Below are 21,770 nucleotides of genomic sequence, written 5' to 3' on the forward strand. Positions count from 1 at the left end.
GATGATACTGCGCACCCAATTACGCAGGTTGGTAAAGTGCCATTGGCTATGCAGGATGGCAAAACGAAGTACTTGGCAGATGTACTTCATGTTCCAAAAATCACTAAGAACCTGGTTTCAGTTGGCCAGATGGTTGAGCAAGGTCTGCAGGTTAGATTTAATCCTGATGGATGCTTTGTTGAGGACTTGAAAAACAAGTGCCGCTTGGTTGCGAAAGGCAACAAAAATGGCATAATGTTCACCTTGGATGTTGATATGCCTGAGGTGAAAGCTGCTATGTTTGCGCATGGGAGAGGTGTCATTGCAGATATTGAGATATGGCACAAGTGCATTGGGCACGTGAATATACAAAGGCTGAAATCTATGCAAACGAAAAACATTGTTGCAGGTTTGCCTAAATTCAGAGTTGAGGGAATGCAAAAGGTATGTGAAGCATGCCAAATGGGTAAGCAGGCCAGACATGCATTTCCCAAAAATGCTAAGGTGAGTAGAAGACCTTTGGAAGTGATCCATTCAGATGTTTGGACAACCAAAGCTACTTCTATTGGTGGATGCCATTATTATGTGACGTTTATTGATGACTACACTAGGAAGGTGTGGATTTATTTTATGAAGCACAAAAGTGAAGTGTTCAGCCATTTCAAGGCTTTTAAGGACATGGTTGAAAAAGAGAAAGGTGTGCATATTAAAGTGCTAAGATCTGATGGAGGGGGAGAGTACTTTTCAGAAGAATTTTGTGAATATCTGAAAGAACAGGGAATTCAAAGGAAGTACTCATGCAGGTCTACCCCTCAGCAGAATGGGGTTGCAGAAAGGAAGAACAGGCATATTGCAGAAGTAGGACGAGCGATCCTAAATGAGAAAAACATGCCTGATTATTTTTGGGCTGAAGCAGTAGCAACTACTGTTTATATTATGAATAGAACTCCCACTGCAGCTGTCCATGGCATGACGCCTGAAGAAATGTATACAGGCCAAAAACCAGATATTTCTCACTTGAAGGTATTTGGTTGCATAGCTTATGTTCATGTTCCTGATGAGAAGAGAACAAAGCTGGATCCAAAGGCAGAAAAATGCATCTTTATTGGATATGCTCTACACCAGAAAGGGTATCGCTGTTATAACCCTTGGAGGGTTCCAAGAATTAGGTGGCCAAACAAATGTAGGGTTCAACCTCATTCGATGAGATGCAGATGCAGGAAATGGGAATGCTGCAATAAATGCAGAGCAGCAATCTCAAGCCTTGAGTGGACCCAGAGAGTCCTCTACTAGTGGATCTAATGCATGGACAGGGAGATTGAGATCTAGTGAATCGTCACATGGCAGCCCTGATAGTGTTGTGCAGGTATCACATAAGGGAAAAGAAAAAGTAGACCATGCTCCAGTGTTTGATGTGTCTGCTGGTAGCTCTCATGTTGATGGAGAGTCAAGCGGCTCTGAAATGAGCCTTGATGAGGAACTTGGGATTCCTTCTGTTGTTACACCTAGTGCAAGGAAAAGCAGGCATGATTTAAAGACTCCTGCAACTGATCTAGTTGTACGGAGGTCCACTCGTATTAAGTATCCAGTTGACAGGCTGAGATATGATGGGTATACAACACATCACTATGCTTATATGGTCAAGGTTCTAGAGGAGCCAGAGCCCACATGTTTTGAGGATGCAGCAGGGCATAAAAATTGGGAAGCAGCTATGGATGAAGAGATGGCTGCCTTGGATGCAAACCACACTTGGGATTTGATGCCTTTGCCTCATGATAAGAAGGCTATTGGCTACAAGTGGGTTTACAAAGTAAAGCACAATGCTGATGGGTCTGTTAGCAGGTACAAGGCAAGATTGGTTGCCAAAGGTTTTGCACAAACATATGGAATTGACTATGAGGAAACTTTCAGCCCAGTTGCAAGGATGGCAACCGTGAGAGCAGTTTTTGTTATGGCTGCTGCAAAGGGATGGTCTTTGCATCAGATGGATGTGAAAAATGCCTTCTTGCATGGTGATTTGCAGGAAGAGGTTTATATGATGCAGCCAGAAGGTTATGAGGATAATTCACACCCCGATTTTGTATGCAGGTTGCACAAAGCCTTGTATGGCTTAAAACAGGCGCCAAGGGCATGGTCAGACAAGATAGGGCAATATCTTGTCACTATTGGATTTCAGATTTCCAATTCAGATTTTTCACTTTATGTGAAAAGGACAAACAGAGGGATTGTGCTTGTAGTCATCTATGTTGATGACTTGATTATTACAGGTGATAGTGATGCAGACATTAATGAAGTGAAGCTGCTGTTGAAGCAAAAATTTGAGATGAAGGATTTAGGAGAGCTGCGTTACTTCTTGGGCATTGAGGTTATTAGATCCCCGAGTGGGATATGGCTGTTGCAAAGGCAATACGGTTTGGACATGCTGTCCAAATATGGGATGACAGGCTGTAAGCCTATCTCTGTTCCATTGGAGCAGAATGTGAAGCTCAATGCAGAGACAGGTGAGCTTCTTGAAGATATTACTATGTACAGGCACATAGTAGGTAGCTTGATTTACATGACTATAACCAGACCAGATTTGAGCTATGCTGTGGGGCTGGTGAGTCAGTTTATGCAGGCACCGAGGAAGCCACATTTGGATGCGGCTAGGCGCATACTGCGGTATGTGAAGTCCACATTGCATTATGGACTGTTTTATGAAGCTGGGTGTGCATTACTGGTACATGGATACACAGATGCTGACTGGGCTGGTAGTGTCTCAGACAGGAGATCTACTAGTGGTTTTATGTTTTCCCTTGGGAGTGGTGCCATCAGTTGGAGCAGCAAGAAGCAGCCAACAGTTGCCTTGTCGAGCACAGAGGCTGAGTACAAGGGTGCAGCAATGGCTGCATGTGAGGTAGCTTGGTTACGGAAGCTACTTGCAGATATGGGACAGTCAGTTCATGCAGCAGTTGTCATTCATTGTGACAACATTAGCAGCATCATGCTTGCTAATAACCCAGTTTATCATGCTAGAACGAAGCACATTGAGGTGCATTATCACTTTGTGAGAGAGAAGGTTCTAGCTGGTGAGATTGATCTTGTCTATGTCAGCACTGAGGAGTAGGTGGCTAATATTTTTACGAAGGCATTGGGTACCGAGAAGCTTCGCAGATTTAGGAGCTTGCTTGGTGTACGTGAGATGGATTTGAGCTTGAGGGGGAGTGTTAAGATATCAAGCTCTACCCCCGATATATCTCCTGGATGACTATCATTTATGTCACCACCTATGTTAGTTGTACTCGTGGTGTAGTTAGACTACCACGTATGTTTTTGGTTTGGGTTCACATATGAACCACGTATTCTAGGTTTTGACATATAGGGTATTTCCCTCTTCTATTGTATTGTTGTTGTGTGCAAAAGTGAAGAAAGGCTTCACCCTCCAACCTTGTGTCCTCTCTCTTTTGTGTGTTGTGAAGAAAGCTGAACTTGAGTCTCCTATCTCTCTCCCTTATTCTTTACAAGGGAGAGGGAAAGAGAGAGAGGGAGAGAGAGGGAGAGAGAGAGAGAGAGAGAGAGAGAGAGAGAGAGAGAGAGAGAAAGAGAGAGAGAGAGAGAGAGATGAGAGAGAAGAGAGGAGGGAGACTTAGGGAGAGAGAGATAAAGAGAGAGGGAGAGAGAATGAAACTTCTAGCAGCCATGGCCACCAAGAGAGGGAGGTAGAGAGAGAGAGAGAGAGAGAGAGAGAGAGAGACTTCTCGCGGCTGTGGCCACCAAGGGAGGGAGGGAGGGAGAGAGAGAGAGAATGAGAAATGAGAGGGAAGAGGGGAGGGAGAGAAAGAGAGATTAAGAGTGAGAAGAGGGACAGACGAGAGAGAGAAAGGGAGAGAGGGAGGGAGGGAGGGAGGGAGGAAGGTTGAGAGAGAATTCAGAGAGAGAGAGAGAGATAGAGAGACATAGAGAGGGAAAGAATGACAAATCCTAGCGGCCAAGAGGATAGAGGTAGGGAGGTAGAGAGGCTAAGAGAGAGAGAGAGAGAGAGAGAGAGAGAGAGAGAGAGAGAGAGAGGGAGAGAGAGAGAAGAGGAGAGAGAGAGAGGAGAGAGATGGAGAGAGAGAGAGAGAGAAATAATTACAAATCCTAGGGAGAGAGAGAGAGATAAAGAGAGAGAATGATAAATCTTAGCCGCCATGGGAGGGAGAGAAAGAGAGACTTGAGATAAACTAAGAGAGAGAATGAGTGGGATGAGGACAGAGAGGGAAACACGTAAGAGTTGTCAGAGAGAGAGAGAGATTAAGAGAGAGAATGAGGTGTCTTGACTATGGCTACAGAGAGAATTAGGAGTTGAGAGGGAGAGAGAGAAAGTAAAGAGAGAGTTTTATATATTTACATGTTTTATATTATACTTTTAAAAAATTATAACAGAGTGAATTTATGGTTTGTTTCAAAGGTGAGATAATATTTTTATATATATTCATCTTTTAAATTGAAAAATGTTAACTTTTCTTTAGATACTTGTCCTTCATTTCTCTCACATGCAAGTTTAGCCTCTACATCAAAACCCCTTCTTTTGCATATTTAAGCCTCTTAAACCCCAGCACATTAAAATGAACACAGAAAAAGAAATTATTTATTTCTTTTCTTTGCTTCGACGATTGGTTTAGCATAGTTTAGCATAGATTAGATTGCCTTAGAGGAGAGGCAATTCTCCAAGTTGCTAATCGAAGCCATGCTCAAATTTTTCTAACTAGTTCCTAATCGTTGTCAGTCCCTTCGCTCAGATGCAGTTTAACACTCATAACATGCTATTAAATAAGACCTTTTACCATTTACCAAGAAGTTTATCAGTGGGCAGATTGCATGAGCAGATATCAGTGGACAAATTACATATATCAGTGGACAGATTACATGTCATGGGACATATTGGAGCTTGATGATTATTGGTTATTTTTATTGCATTTGTATAAATATTTAAGCTCATTTATTGTCATAAAAAACCTTGTAAAGCCTTCTATGCTATTTTTTACATTTATTGTCATATGAAATGCCTTGTAATAAACCCGACCATCCCGACCATTCACTATTTAATGAGTATCAGTGGGCTGCATAAGTGGATATCATGTGGGCTGCATAAGTGGATATCAGTGGAACAGTTTTTAGTGGGTAGATTGCATCAGTTGGGTATCAGTGCACAGATATCAATGGATGGACAGATTACATGTCATCACGAAGATTGGACCTTTATGACTAGAAGGCAAATCAATGGATGGACAGATTACATGTCTTCACGAAGATTGAAGCTTTATCACTAGAGGACATTTTATTTCATTGTAAAACTTTATTGGCTAGTTTTTTTACATTTGTACAAATATTTAAGCCTTGTAAAGCCTTCTAGGCTATTTCCCACATTGATTGCCATATGAAGCCTTGTAAAGCCTTTTGGGCTATTTCCCACATTTATTGTATCAAGCGTTGTATATTGTACTTTACTTGTATGTATCTAAATTCTTCATTATCTTTTCTTGTAGGATTATGGAGCAATCAACTAATGTGGGGGCTATCCTAAATGACTCTGAGATCAGAGCATGGGTCTCTCATGTTACTTTGAATTTGAAAGGAAAGGAATATAGCCCCAATGGCTTTAGTAGGTGGACTCGATATCACATGGGCAAAAGAGGCTGGTTTCTTCATCAAAAGGAAAAGAGACTCTTTCTACTTATGTCAAAAAGGGAGTTCAATGATGTTAAAGATCCATGGGATGCTACTTTCTTCAAAAAAGATATGACTTCAAGCCTTGTAGTAGACATAATGATAGAGCCAAAAGAGACTTTTATGGATATTTTTACAAAGAGTTCAGATCCTGAAGTTGGCGGTCTTCATTTTGTTGTGTCAAGGAGAGACTCAAAGACCTTTGTGATGCCTCCTCCTCAACCATCAAAGTTTCCAGAGCTGCAAAGTGCATTGGAGGCTCTTGCATATACTTGGGAGCAATTTCCTAGTGTGGTAGCAAAAAGGATGCATGCAAAGATGATGTTTGAGTACTTTCAGGATGCACAATATGCTCCTCATATTCAAGGATCTTCACATGAAGGAGATTAGAAAGCTCAGACTTCGATGCAGGGACAAGAAGAACAGGTACACTGTCACAAACGTGTAGAACATGAGCGCAAACTTCTAGAGCAAGAAATGGTAGATGTAACTAAGGATGATGAAACACAAGCCTTGAGTGCAGGGGAATTTAAAAAAATTGAAGAAGATCAAGGTCGATCCACTACAGTTATGCTAGAAGCTCTTGCTAGCAAACCACGACGTGAAATGCAAAAGGCTAGTACTGCAAGAGCCATGGTTCCAAGCAGTAAAAAAAGGCATCGTCCCACTGTGGAGAGAGATAATATGGATGAAAAACAGTTAAAAGAAGAGAAAGATGAAGAAGACTCAGAACCTGAGGTTGAAGATGATCAGGATGAACTCACATCAATCAAAAATCTTAATCTGCGTCTTAATGAAGCAGTTACAGATGATGATGTGTGATATATCTGGGGTCAAAGGACATGGTTTATGAATGCCAAATATGTGGAAGCTGCAGCTATCTTTATGACAAAATATGAAGAGGGGAGAGGAGAAGAGTGGAGATGAGAAGAGAGGGCACAGCTAGAGAGCACACCACAAATGATGACTAACTGTACACTAGAATTAGTTGAAAAAATAGAATATATACAAACCCTTTTAGGGTTAGGGTTAGGGGATCTAACCCTTTCCTTTATAGCACTCTATAAGGTTAGTGCTATGCACATATGATCACATGATGGTGCTATGCACACATGATCACATGATGTTGAGCGTGAACTCTCAACACCTTCCCTCAAGATCAACATCATGAAGTAGGCCTTCCCTCAAGATGATGATTCTGGGGAATCGAAGAAGGACTGAGCATTGCATTCCATCACACCCCTTTAATGGGAATGTCCTTCCTCTGTGTCAAACCAAGAGCTAGTCGGTGTTTCTCGAATAGCTCTTTATCGAGTGGTTTGGTAAAGATGTCTACAACATCCTCTTTGCTATCACAATGCTGCAGTGTGATGTCACCAAGTAACACTCTTTCTCTGATGAAGTGCTCTCTGACATCAATGTGCTTTGTCCTGGAGTGATATACTGGTCACTTCCTAGTGACGATTTTGCATCAATAGGCAATAATGATGATACTGTAGTTTTCAATATCTCTGCACACAAACATATGATGCAATTTTTGCAACAACTCTTCACCGACCTGCAGAGCAGTAGTCGCACAGCAAAAACAGGGGATTTTTCTCAGTGCTGGCGGAGAACTTCCGCCTCCAAAATGGGCCCTGAAATGGCCTTGAATCAGAAAAATAAAGTCACCAAGGGCTTTGCCCTTACTTGCAGCATATATATTGCCCTCTCGCCACACCACGAAGGGCGTCTCAATCTGAGACAATGCACTCTTGCACTTTTCGGCTGTGCTACCTGCAGAGATTTGCTCCCAAACTCGAAAAAGGAAAGCAACACTGGTCCTCTTACCAGGACACCGCAAACTTGGTTTGCTTTCTTGAGCTCCTTACCATGAACCAGGCTCTGATACCATGTGAAGATAGTGGGAGAGTGGAGGCTGAAAATAGTTTTCCTCTTCTTAGTTGTGAAAGCCAAAAGAACTCTAGTACAAAGAAATAGAAGAACCCTATATGTGGGTCTCAAACCAAACTGAGCTAACTAAGGTGCCATACTAAGTGAGCCATGAACTAGAGTATGTAAGGATAGCTATCATCCAGCTATTATTCATGGGCAGTGTACCAACCGCATCTGCAGCTAATAAGTCGGTGACATAAATGCACAATGGTCACCCTGGCATATCACGAGTGGAGCTCAATATCTCAACACCTCTCCCCTCCTCCATCTTGCTCCTCCTCCCTCCTCCCTCTACCCTCCTCCTCCTCCTTTTGGATCCTCCTCCCTCCTTCCTCTCCCCTCCTTCTCCAGCTGCCCAGGACCCCTCTCCTCTGCTCCTCCCTCTTGCAGAATCTCTCCCCTCCTCCTCCCTCCTATAGCATCTCTCCCCTCCTCCTCCCTTCTATAGCAGCTCCTTCCCTCCCTTCTACACCTGTTGCCCTACTCTCCTCCTCCTCTTCCTCTTGCCCTCATCTGCTTCTCCTCCTCCCTCACCCTTACTACTCCCTCCCTCTCACTACTCCATCTTTGCTAGCCCTCCCCTACATTTTAGCATGCATCACTGATACCTCTCTTTGAGTACTCATGGCACCATTCAAGGAAATATCCAACAAGTACCATATGAACATACAACTAGAGGTAGAATATGCAAGCACATGCTCTTTGGGATATAGTGGAACTCCTCAAAGTGTGCTCCATAGTCTTCGATTGCAAGGGAAGAAGCATCTTGACCTTGAATCCTTTAGACCCTGCCACCCAAAAGGGTCCTCCTTTTCATACAGTGCATGATGTTATTCGGTTTGTTGGCAAGGGACATGCTGGATTGCTTGGTTATTGCAATCGATTGAACCATTCTCAGACATTGGCTATGCAAGCGAGGTGCAGAGAGCCCAAGCAGAAGAACTTGCACATTTGGAAAATATCACTATTATGGCAATGCATAATAGTATGCAGGATCTCCAATTGCAAAACAAAGAACTCAGTGACAAAGCACATGCATGGGACTTGGAGCGACATGAATTGGAAGAATCAATCTAGAAGCTTGCTACAAGCAAACAAGATTTGGAAAGGTCTATCTATGGCCAAGTTTAATGTGCTGTGGAGAAGGAACGAGAGAAGTTAACAGAACGAGTACAAAAGTTGAAGGGAACACCTTTGGGACTGAAGGAGACGAAAAGACAATTGCAATCTATGGATGCATTATGAACCAATACTGGTGCCCAAAAGAGGAGAATACGAGCTGCAAGGTTAGTTCCCCAAATTTTCAATGAAATTTCTTACTCCAACATATTTGTGGTGTTGCATTCTTTCCACTAAGACTCATTTGTACTCTACTTTAGGAATTTCATGGAGGATGTGATGGGAACAATGGAAATGGATGATCGTGATCCTTCATATGTTCTAAGAACTTTAATAAAGTCAAGTGATGTCATGGAAGTGTTGAAGGACCCTAGACAAAAAGGGCTACATAAACAAGTTGCTAGAGAGGTAATGAAGGATTTCAAGGGCCTCGTCCAAGAAAAGGAGGTACTTAGAGCTTGTGATGCTGCTGGTGTAAGTTGTGAAGCTTACAACTCTGTTTTTAAAATTTTCAAGTCTGCTATGGAGGAAAAGTATAAGATATCTACAATGCCATTGCTAACACCGTGGTCTGTAAGTCTTGCACGTTAAGAAACAAACCAATGTGCTAGAGAAAAGCTTGGAGGATACCATTGTGTAAGTGGCACAATGACTTGGAAGAGTAAAAAGAAATCTGGCATCCAAACATTTGAGATGAATGCTACGTGGATGTCAAGAATTGGTAGAGAGCCATGGTCAAATTCTATGGGATGAGAGAAGAAGGTAAGAGAAATTCCCTCTTCACATTCAACTTTATTTCTTTTGATTTCTATATTCTTACTGAATTTCTCTTTCATTGTACAGATAACAAGCTAGTATTTGTTATAAAAATGGATGAAGCTCAGTTGGTTGGTGATGTGCATAGTTTCTGAGCAAAAACCTACGAGCAAAAAAGTCCGAGCGATGATTTTTGACACCAACCATGCTTGTATATTTCTCAAAGGAATATACAATTCTTTCTTAATTTCTCATTTATGGAACCATATACTTACTTATTTTTCATTATAACCCTCATTTTAGAGAACATCATCTATATATGAACAAACAGTGAACACTTTAGAAACTCCTATAAATACCTCCCTACCATACTCTCTTTTGAGGATTATGGTAATTCAATCAATTTAAAAGAGTTTCCCTAATCTTTAGCAATCCCATATTTGAAGCTCTCATATAACAATGTATACCATATTCCTTGGATGAGTACGAAAAAGATATTGGAAACCTCATACTTGAAGCCATTATAATTGATCATAAATTAATCTCTTATACATTATCAAATATGGGAAGGCAAGGGAGGGATTTTTAAATTATTCCCAATTCTCCAAACCTAAGTACTTTTAAGGAAATGTGGTCTCTATTGAACTCCTTCTTACCATAATATGAATTAGGGAGAAGTTGTAACTCCCATATACATCTGAAAATTTTTAATTTTTCTCTTTTATAACTATAAAAAGTGTAATTTTAAGCCACCATTGCATAGATCATGAGATTCTAAACATTTTTTCCTTTTACAGCTCCTCAATCTGAGCTAAGGAGCAAAAGTTATGACCCCTTCTAGGTAGGCTCTCCAAGGGTATTCCGCCGGCGAAATAGGGTTGGGGCAAGCTCTTCAAACCATATTCCTCTAGAAAATTACACTTAGAGGGTCTATTAAAAAGGTATTATATATTTTTCTTAGGTCATCCTGAGGAACTGTAAAGAGGATATTTGCTCAAAATTTCATGATTCAACCAATGGTGAAAGGAAAAGAAAGAATTTTTAAAAGTCATAAATAAGTCACCACTTAGACATTATATATGTATATTATATAAAGGTATATTTACATCTATATCTATTTATCAATATTTCATATTTACTTACATATTCCTTGAAATAATTTGGATTTTTTTGCTCCCCAGAAACGACTTGAGCCTATATATTTGTACCCTCCCACCTTTTGTCTGCTCGTCGCTCGGGGGTTTTTTCTCGGAAAATGGAAACCCCCGTTGGTAAAAGAGCACAAGCTAGAGAGGATGAGCATTTGTATTATGAATGATGCCTTGCATTTTGCTTAAGGGGATGAGGAAGTTGAGCAGGGTTTCTCAGTCCAAGGACATAGGGTGGCTTGCAGCCTTTGAGACCCCAAAGGAGTGCCACAAGACATTGAAGTGGGTTTTGGAGAGAACCGGCATCCCGTCGATTATTCGAAGACAAAAGGCAGGGCAAACATTAATTGTGGATGGGCATGGAACGTTTCAAGTTGAATGGCATCTAGCTGGTGATTTGAAGACCCTCAAGTGCTTGTATGGTTGTGATACAGGTGCAGATGCAAAATGGGCATGCTTGTATTGCACCCACTCTCAGAAGATGCAAAAGGGAAGCCTATAGTGGGAAAATGGCATCCTTTCTTACAACCAAAGTGTAGCCCCTGATCATCACAAAAAGGATCGTAAGTGGGACCCCATTCTACCAATTCCATTGGAGCGGGTACACGTGTGTACTTTGCATGTTGGATTGCGTATACTTAATAAGTTACTCTATCTCCATCTAGTTTAGCTTGGAATTTGAGGCCATAGCAAGTATCTGCACAATGCATTGCAAAAGCTAAAGAACTACTCTCACTAATGGGACTTCACGGAGGCAATGTGAAGCTTAAGCAGGATAAGAAACAATCAAGAAAGACACAAAATCTTCCTACTAAAGTGTACATGGGTGGAGGAAAGGAAAGAAGGTTCTTGTCCAACCACAATGCTGATAAAGAAAAACATACATTAGCTCAAATCACCCTAGGTTATGAGTACTGGAAAGATTTGTGTGAGTGCACCACACATCCGTGAATTGCTACTTTGAGAGCAAAACTGTGGACAAATCTTGATGCATTTATAAAGTTACTTAGACAAGGTCAAACAGATGAGCTTTATTATGAAAGATTCAGGACAGCATTGGGAGAATTCATATCATTGATGGTAGAAGCAGGGGGGGAGTCACATATTACAAATTACATGGTAATCCTCCTTAGGTTGAAATTTTGTGCTTTAAACTTGAGTTAGTTTATGTTTCTAATACAATGTTTTTCTTTACAGCATATTCTTTACGCACATGCACCATGGTTTGTGGAGCAATGGGGCCCTCTGTCCATTTGGAATACGTAAGGAATGGAGAAATCACACTACAGAGCAAAGGCATCATACTTCAAGAATACAAGGCATGGGGGTGGTATTGCGCAAAGCAATGTCCAAGCACAATCAGGGGTCCTTCCACACAACTAACCATGGAAGTAGAGAGGTCTCCTAAGAGGGGCAAAATAATCCTGTCAATCTTGATCAGCTGCCCCTCCCTCCTTCGTGGGTTCCTAGCATGGAGCATCTAGACCAACAAGGGGAGCAAGAAAGGCAAAGAGAGGAGATGGAGAGATTACAGGGGCCACAACAAGAGGAAGTATCTAGTAGGCTCGTAGATATAATGAACCTTGGCCCCAATCCTCCAACCAACCAGACCACACGGAAGAGCACCATCAACCCTTTGTGCCTTGATATTATCAGATATGAGGAGCCTCTAGTACGAGCTGAGCAACAGCCTTAGCATGCTATCTCACAGCCTCATGAAAAATGAAGAGACCAAGGACAAAGCAGACCCCTAGGTGCAACAAGCCACCTTGAAGGACCCACCAGACATAGGAAGAGGAGTCTCAAGAGGTGGTTGCAAGGGAGGAGAGGCAAAAGAAGTTCAAAGCGGACAAGCGGCCATGGAGCCATGTCCAAAGGCCAGTGCAGGGTCCCCCAAAGATTAAGACGTGCAAAAAATCAGGCGTGAAGGCACTTCAGGAGATCCGTAAGTTCTAAACCACTGTGGACAATCTCATTCCCCGTGCACCCTTCCAGCATGTTGTACGTGAAATAGCACAACATTACAAGAGTGTTGTGTGTTTCACTTTAGGTGCTATGGGAGCAATTCAGGAGGCAATTGAGCAGATGACATTAGGTCTTTTTGAAGACGCGAACTTATGTGCTATCCATGCCAAAAGAGTAACAATGATGGACAAGGACCTTACACTTGCCAAGTGCACCCACCCTGATCCCTCCCTTAGGCCCTAGATGTTGTTTAGGTTCATCTCGTGTAACCTGAATCATTTTGTAAATCTCTGCCCTTTGAGGCTAATGAAAAAAAGATATTTTTATATTCTTTTACTATTCCCATGTTATTATACATGTTACGTGATGCTTTCCATCAGTTTATGCAAGTTCAATGTGAATTTGAGTGGTCAAATGATGTTTTTTCACCATGGTGCAAAAGGCAAATTATTCGGCATCATGTGGGGAGTCTAAAAATGATAAAATCCGCTATGACGCGTATGGGGCCTGTTTGACTTGGTAAAACAGGCCCCCCAAGTCAAACAAGCCCATACACACCATAGCAAGTTTTAGCATTTTTGGGCTCCTCGCGCGATGCCGAACACATTTGCCTTCTACCGCGCAGTGAGATTCTTATTGGATTGCTCAGAAATGACCATTATAGTGCAAATATTTATCTGATAGTATGCTTTTGAATAGAATAGTGAATGAAAATATTAATGCCAACAACACTTAAAGTTATAAAATATAATGACAGTATAAAATAAATTTTGTAAAAGAACACAAAATGGGGCACTGTATAAAAAGTATATCTGTATTCATATAAAATGAAATTTCTATACAATTGTTAAGGCATGTGTGCACATACACCTTAGGATTAAGGGGGTAGGCACTTAGGGTATATTTACATATGTGGATGACGGTTGGTTGTTCTCAGGGGGGCAGTTATGTGTTTCTTGGGGCTGGCATTGTATTCTCTCGCGTATGGAGCATGGAGTAATACAGAGTAGCAGCAATATGGATATATCTCTCTCAATTCCGTACTCAGGCATGTAATGAAAATCTATTGTCTTTGTAATTTCTGTTGAGGGAAGGTATTCCCTACAACACTTTGGCGACCACGAGACTCGAATCCCTTTGGTGATGAAGGATCCGTTGCTGCAGTCCCAGTGAAGCTTCCACAATGGTGACTTTGGAAGCGGTTGATTTTTGGGTGCTCGAGACCTATGGCAGTATGAGGGAGTAGTCCATCTTTGAAGTACATCTTTGAGGAGATATGAACAGGCGCAGGCGGAGTTTGACAATTGACTATCGACGGGAATGCATGTTGGACTCGACGTTGGGTCTGGTGATCGTGGGTGCAGCCAACATTGACGGCGATGCTGTGGATGGTCAGTTTGCCTGGCGTGTTTTCGGACGGAAGACCTATTGACGTATAAGGGAGCAATTGATAAATTGGCTCTGGTATTGCTACCAATCTTGTGACACGGATTGCGGGTGCTTCTATCATTCATTGGTCATGAGGGCGGAAGAGTCGTCAATCAAGTCGTAACCATAACTGGACGAAGTCGTCGTCCATCAAGCAAAAGCCGTGACAAAGGAAATCCATGACAGAGGGGGACGTGCTGCAAGCTATGGGGATACAAGCAGCAGACAGAGCCACCGTAAGAGCCAATCCACTGACCAAAACCAAAACAAGGAAGACCAGGCAATTAAATGACGGGAGGGGATCTGGAGTCGTCTCGTAGTTTCGCTGAACCGTATTCACGGTGATGTCATCTATGGAAGCAAATGACTTATTCGCGGAGTAGCCACCGTTCCGGAGGTCAAGGTAAAGGTCGTGGAGATCAATTTTTTTGAAAGCTATGGTGGCGGAAACCATCACGGAGACCACCGTCACGGATAACCTCCATCACGGAGACCACCGTCACGGAACTAATCGAGAATACGAAACTCCATATCCATCCGCGGAAGCACCGTCAGCGATAGTTCCGTTAGCGGGAGTACCATCAGCGACAAGCGACAGCCAGCGGAAGCCATTCACAACCAAAGTTTGTATGTTGTTTTTCATTGTGTTCAGAATCATCAGCAATTGTGCATTCCTCAATTTGGGGGTGCCACTCCTTTTCGAATGGGATGGGACGAATCAAAACTTACGGCAGTTCTAAGCATCGCCCTACGAACAGTGTACCTTGCAAATATTGTAGCGAATCTGATCATCACAGTTCAGAATGGTGGCTTCACATTTGTAATGGCTGCAACAGTCGTGGCCATTATTTGGAGGTATGTCCAGATGATTTTCTAGTTCGTTTTGATTTAATTCAACATCGATTGCTCAAACGACGCGAATCGGAAGATGTGCATCGTCTCAAGAAGAGTAAGAAGGAGCTACGGAAGCTGATCCACAATGTTGAAGGGGCAAAACAGTGGCATGTGTCTTATTCTCCTTGTCCACGAGCAGTGGAGGATTGTAAATGGGTAGCCATGGCATCTACGGATCTGTTGGTAGGATTACGGAGGGATATCCGTGCCTTGGAGGGGAAGGAGGATGATGCTGATGATCAAAAGGCCGATTCTGATGCACTTGTTGACTATGTTCGAGAGTTTCATGATGTACAACATCAGTTTGGCTACACTCTAATCGTCGATAATGGGCAAGCTCATAAGCAATACGAGCAACAAATTGGGGCAGGTGAGATTGATCAAAATGATTCGGATGAATCAGATTGTGTTGACGGGATGAATTTTGATAAAGAGAAATACAGTTGGTACACATTCTCTCCGGCATGGACAGTAGCAGAAATGAAGGAATTTGCCCAAGTGTTTCCAGCAGCTAGCTTTGTCTCTCCGGAGTACAGACACCCAAGCAATAAAGAGGGATTGGGTTTCAATTATACAGAATGTCGACATGCTTCAAGGATAATTCAATGTGTTGATTCTACGATGGGAGAGGTTGTTGTCAAAGACCACTACGCTGAAGACGAGCAACAGATTTCAGCTCGTGAGAGCGGAAATGGGCGGATCTGTTTGACGATCTGGAAGATGAATATGTATCCACCATTGAAATGGTGGATATGAGAGGCTCCAAGGGGGGGAAGATGAAAGAAGATGAAGCTATTTATGTTCACAGGATGCAAGATTGCAAGGGTGAGCCTCCAGATTCGGAGGAGTACCGTAAGAGCGAAGATTTGCAAGATGAAGCTCATGTTCATGGATATGAACGTGGATGGGTTGGATTACCCATTTGGGATCCGGAACCGGAAGGTTGGGAGGATCTGCTGGATAGCAGGGAGCTGCTGGATGTGCAGCTGAAAGAAAAGAAGCCGCTGAATTTGCAGCGTGAGGAACATGAGGAGCTGCGGATGCAACGGATTGCTAGAGCAGCGGATGCTGCGGAAACTGGAAATGGAAATTCGATGGTTGAATTTGTAACGGCCGGAAGGAGGACAAGTGCAACGGAAGGTGAGCCTGTTGTGTGTGACCTGCGGGATACTCGGATGAGTGGGCAGGGGGATTACATGCTAGATGCTCGGATGGATGAGCAGGATGCCGCTTGGATGAGCGGGGTTATTCCAGTATTCGGACAGTTTGTGGATTCAGCTTGGTTCGATGGATTGCTGGAGGATGACGGTATGCCGACCCAGGATGATATTCTTGGTGAGGTGAATGCGGCATGGTTTGATACCTTGCTGGAGGACAATCTTGATTTGCATGTGGAGCAGGTTGTTCAGGTTGCGGATCTTGATTCTTCCTTGATGGATGATTCGACTATCCATGAGTTCTTTATGCATATGTTACGGAGTTATTTTTCATGGTACTATGGTGATGGTATTTCATCATGTTTATCATCGATACGAGGTCGAGGTGGTGTGTTCGTGCGAGCACATGTAGCAGTTGCTGGAGCGTCATCGACATATTTTTCGTATTGGCATGGACGTGCCTATGATGTCCACACTCCGTGCCGGTGGAGTGGGGACCTATTGATTACTTCATGGTTCTATATTTTTATTTTGTATGATCATGAGTGGATGATATTATATTATATGGGTTCCCAGCCCTGGCATGTTGCCATAAAGTGGTGGCACTGTATTATTTACACTCACATGATTCTATGCACTATAGGGTAGTTTCTATTTATGGCACTGTATTCAGTTTGACATTTGGTGCTTGTGTGGGTTCGTGTAGGCGAATTCTAAATTCGACCCACCGGGTGTGCCAAGTGTTAAGGCATGTGTGCACATACACCTTAGGATTAAGGGGGTAGGCACTTAGGGTATATTTACATATGTGGATGACGGTTGGTTGTTCTCAGGGGGGCAGTTATGTGTTTCTTGGGGCTGGCATTGTATTCTCTCGCGTATGGAGCATGGAGTAATACAGAGTAGCAGCAATATGGATATATCTCTCTCAATTCCGTACTCAGGCATGTAATGAAAATCTATTGTCTTTGTAATTTCTGTTGAGGGAAGGTATTCCCTACAACAACAATAAGGCTTCAGAGCCTTTCTCTCTTTTCTAAAACATTGAGAACATCGAGCTTTGAATTCCCAAATACACTCCTAGCTCTAAACCTAGTCGATTAAGTGAACCCTATATGTGGGTCTCAAACCAAACTCAACTAACCTAGATGGCATACTACTGAGCCACTAACTAGAGTACATAAAGATAGCTATCATCTAGCTATTATTCATGGGCGGTGTACCAACCGCATCTGCACCTAACAAGTCGGTGACATAAATGCACAATGGTCACCCTGGCATATCACGAGTGGAGCTCGATATCTCAACAGACCCTTGGCAAATCCTCTCATGAGACTATCCAATCATTCAAGCTGTAGGTGCAAGGCACCCATTCACCTAGTGCATTTTTTCTCCTGGGGGACACATAGTACATGTATGGTCTCCTCACCATGCTTGTACAGAGGCCACAATAGCAATAGTGGACTAGAAAGTGTAGCTTGGAGGGAGAGAGCAGCTCTGATAGAGGGAGAGAGAGGGAGAAGGTATAAAGGGTGCAACTGAAGGTTAAGAGAAGCTCTAAGAGGTGTTGTAGCAAGGAATGGAGGGAGAAAGAGCAGAGGGGGATCAGCAACTGCTCTAGGAGGTGTTGTAGCTAGGAATGAAGGGAGAAAGAGCAGAGGGGGATGAGCAGCCACTACATGAGGTACTGTAGCCAGGAACGGAGGGAGAAAGAGCAGAGAGGGATGAGCAATTGCTGTTGTAGTAGGAGGTGTTGTAGCTAGGAATGGAGAAAGAATGAGCAGTTACTATAGGAGGTGCTAGAGAGGGAGAAAGACAGTGGAATAGAGAAGGAGGGGGCAGAGAACATGACAAATGAGTTCCCACATCTGAAAAATGGAGGGAGAATGGAGCTCGACCAAAGAAAAGGAGGGGGCAAGCCTATAAAAAGCTAAGAGGGGGGAAAACTTTGCCCAAAAGGGCCCATCGCCTCTTGAATGACTTATATAGGATTGTTTGGGGGAGGTGCATATGGGAGGAGGGTCAAGCATGGGTTGAGGGGGGGAAGGGGGGGATGGTTTGAGTGGTCCCCGGTGTAAGAGGAGTAGCCACCAATAGGGGTTGTTTGTAGGTCTTCTCACCCTCCACCTCAACATGGCATTGTCCCACAAAAAGGAGCACTCCCATTGGTACACCTCAAATACCTCACTAAAACCTTGAAATTAGGAAACACTAATTGGGGGCCCTTTGGAGACCCCAATTCTCCCCTAATGCACCACCACCACCACTACCCTTTTCTCGTCAAGCTTCCACCTCCAGTTCCACCACCTCCATATCCATCTCCCATCATCTCCCTCCCCACCACCACCTCCACATCCCACTCACCATCTCAACCACCACCACCACCCTTTTTCTTTCAAGCTCCCCCATCCATTTCCCCCACCTCAGTCTCCACCTGCCATCGTCTCCTTCCCCACCACCATGTTAGAATTATTATTATATTTTAGGTAGTGGCCAATGTAATGTAATAAGTGGGTTAGGGGCACTTTTCCCTCTTACTGGTTTTTCCCCCTAACCATAGTCTAATCCCTAACTACGGTTAGTGATTAGATAGGGTTTTTTCACTTAAACAAAACCCCTCATCTCTCTTTTGTACTCACTTTAGTTCAGTCCAATATTGAGTAGACCTACATTTAGCTCTCACTCTAGCTCACTCTTGCTCTCCTTCTTTCTCACATTTGGTATCAGAGTAGGTTTACCCTGCTTGCTCCTACTTCATAACTACCTCCATCTCCCATACTTCAGCCCACTCTAGCTCGTGACCTTCATTTCATACAGTCCGTATGACTGTATGGATTTCGTATCGATGTATGGTTCTGCTCAGATCTAGCATTGTCCATACCTCCATTTCGTACAGCTTCGGCATCATTCTAGACTTGCAGCTCTCACAAGCATACCTTACAGTGCCACCATCCATACAAAGTATGGATTTTGTACTTGAAAGTGCCGTACACCCGTGTAAGTTTCGTACTGCATTCCATACTAGAATTGCCGTACAGCTCCTTGTAGACTCCCATACTGCATTCCGTACTATCAACTTGCAACATCGTACTATCAGTTGTACTACTTTCTATACCTTATAATCGTACATTCATACGGCTTTCGCACAGTTGACTGTACAATCCATACAAGTCATCCGTACTATTGCAAATCTTCAGAGCAAGGTACTTCCAAAGGTTACTCCAGTTGGGTGCTTGTTTGTAGGGTTTTCTTTGTAGGTGGACATTGCAAGGAGTCTTGTCAGGCTTTTGTGCATATAGCCATTGTTTGGCTTAGTTTTTGGAAGCACATTTGGAGATTTGGTAGACATTGCAATCAGTTTGCAAGATCCACTCTAGAATTTGGAGCTTTATGGTTTTGATTGCAATTTTTGCATAGGAATTGGTGCTTTTGTAGGAAGAGTGCAATTTTTGCAACATTTGGGGCTTTCAATCTATTTGCCTTCTTTTTTATGCAATTTCCCACAAGAAATTGGGGCTTTTGCATTTGGGTTGCAATTTTGCAGTTGAAAGAGCATTTTGGAGGTTTGCAAGTAGTTTTGGACTCAGTGAGTCGATTTGCAGACTTTTGCCACTTTTTGTAGATTTTGTTTACAAATTTTTGGGCAATTAGCATAGCATTGTGGTGCATTTCGAGCCTTTGATAGGCTGTGATAGTATTTGTCACTGTGGGCAGATTTTACTTGTGCATTTTGAATCCCAAGAAGGAATTTTACTTGTTCAGTTTGCTATATTTCTGAGTTTATCTAGCAAAAATGGCTCAGAACAACCCTAATGAGGTGTTTGGAGTCCTCAAACAGGAGGATAAGTTAGATGGCACCAACTACTCCTTGTGGAGTTTTATGGTTCACAACATCTTGGTTGGCAGACATCTTTGGGATTATGTCAATGGAGATGAAGCAAGGCCAGAATGTGTGGCTACCCCTGTCACTCCTACAGCTGGAGGTAGGAGGGGTAGAGAACAAAATGTAGCACAAGTAATTAGAGCTGTTGCTCCAGTTGCTCCCACAGCAAAGCAAAAATTATGGGATTCTAGGGATGCACAAGCTCTATCAGTGATTTCTCTCTCAGTCAAGAGGTTCATTTTACCTCACATTTGGTCATGCAAGACCTCAAAGGCAACTTGGGAGATATTAGAGAGTATGTTTGCAGAAGCAAGAAATGATGCCAGAGTTTCCTTTCTGAAGAGAGAACTTTCTCACACATATATAGATGAGGGAGATTCCATGAATACTCACCTCCCAAAACTTCAGGATTGGAGGGAGAAATTGCTGAATATTGATGATGTCATTCCAGATTCAAAGATGATTACCACCACTCTGAATTCTATTCCTAAGGCCTATCTTGGTTTCCACACCTCACTGAATTTGTCATTGAGGGGGGGTAGCAATCCTCTCTCTTTTCACGAGTTGGTAGTACTTTTGTTGGAGGAAGAGTAGACATGAAGAAATATGGCAACACAAGTTGGAGAGCATGCCATGCTTTCTAAGTTTAAGCACAAGGGAAAAGGGCAGCAAAAGCAACATGCCAATCAGCTTGCACACCAGCATAAAGCTAATTTAGGACAACCCTCTATAAGGCTAATGGTGATGCAAATAAGCCTAGGAAGATGGGCATTTTGTGGGGGAAGAGGGAGCACTCAGGAAGGGATAAGAGGAGACACCAAAAATGGTGGGGCAAAAGCTACTCTAGCTTATTCCTCTATCATATATATATGAGTATACATGGGCACTATACAAGTGGGTGGGCACACTGCCCTTTACCCCAACAACCTTCCACTTAAAGGCAGTGTGCCTTTAAGGGAGTATAGTACACATATAATACAATCAGCCATAGGCTAAAAAAAAAGAAGACCATACTGTCATCCTATGCCCATCGGCACTTAACAATGTGCAAAGTGCATAGAGGATAAGCTGTAGTAGACATCAGGTTTGCAGGATAGAAAATGACAAGCTGTAGATGCCTGTCAACCAAGATCTCATGCCAAATCTCACTGGGAGAGTGAACTCTCACCACCACATGCTCCTATGCTAAGTCCATAGCACCCGAACTATCACTGTGCAGAGAAAATGTCTCTGTACCACTTGTGACCATAAGCACATAACCTATAATAGACCTCTGTTGATCTACCCAACCTACATCACCTGTATACTGCTTCTGGAAGCATAAGGACCTGATGTCCACAACGGCTTCCCTACTGCCAAAATCTGCCATAATCATGCTACCAAATCCCACTGCATCCATAGCAGAGATCTCCTGGGTGACTTGTTAAGCAAGTATGCAGCTGTCTTACATGCCTCAACCCAATAGCATTCGGTAAGACCTGCATAGTGTAGCATGCTACCAATCCTGTCCAATAGAATCCAATAGACATCCATAACAGGAATGTATCTCAATGTTGTAAGGGCTTCCATACCTGCAGTAGACATATGTCCAAGTCTGGCATACCATAAACTAACTGATGGCTGCTTACTAATCATAAGCATCTTATCTTGGACACTTGATACATGCAATGCATAAGAGAGTCCAACCCGTGATCCCCTAGCCATAACCAAATTGCCTCTAGCAATCTTCCATGCATGATCACCCAAAGAGGCATGATAACCTGCCTCAACCAACTGTTTAGTACTGATCTTGCTTGTAGCAAGTCTTGGTATATGTCT

The 21,770-nt window shown here is 42.9% G+C and overlaps 1 protein-coding gene across 1 annotated transcript in view; it reads left to right on the forward strand.

Annotated features, from left to right (window-relative positions):
- Positions 1-14,895, forward strand: part of LOC147899873 (uncharacterized) — an 80,689-nt gene extending 65,794 nt beyond the window's left edge. Inside the window, exon 4 of the mRNA XM_087377124.1 lies at positions 14,671-14,895. Within this exon, the coding sequence (XP_087233250.1) occupies positions 14,671-14,895 (225 nt within the window). The remainder of the gene's footprint in view (positions 1-14,670) is intronic.
- Positions 14,896-21,770: the final 6,875 nt, after the last annotated feature.

This window comes from Dipteris shenzhenensis, chromosome 7, assembly GCF_047967505.1.
Source record: "Dipteris shenzhenensis isolate YYH24624 ecotype China chromosome 7, Dip_SZ_1.0, whole genome shotgun sequence".
Taxonomy (NCBI): Eukaryota; Viridiplantae; Streptophyta; class Polypodiopsida; order Gleicheniales; family Dipteridaceae; genus Dipteris; species Dipteris shenzhenensis.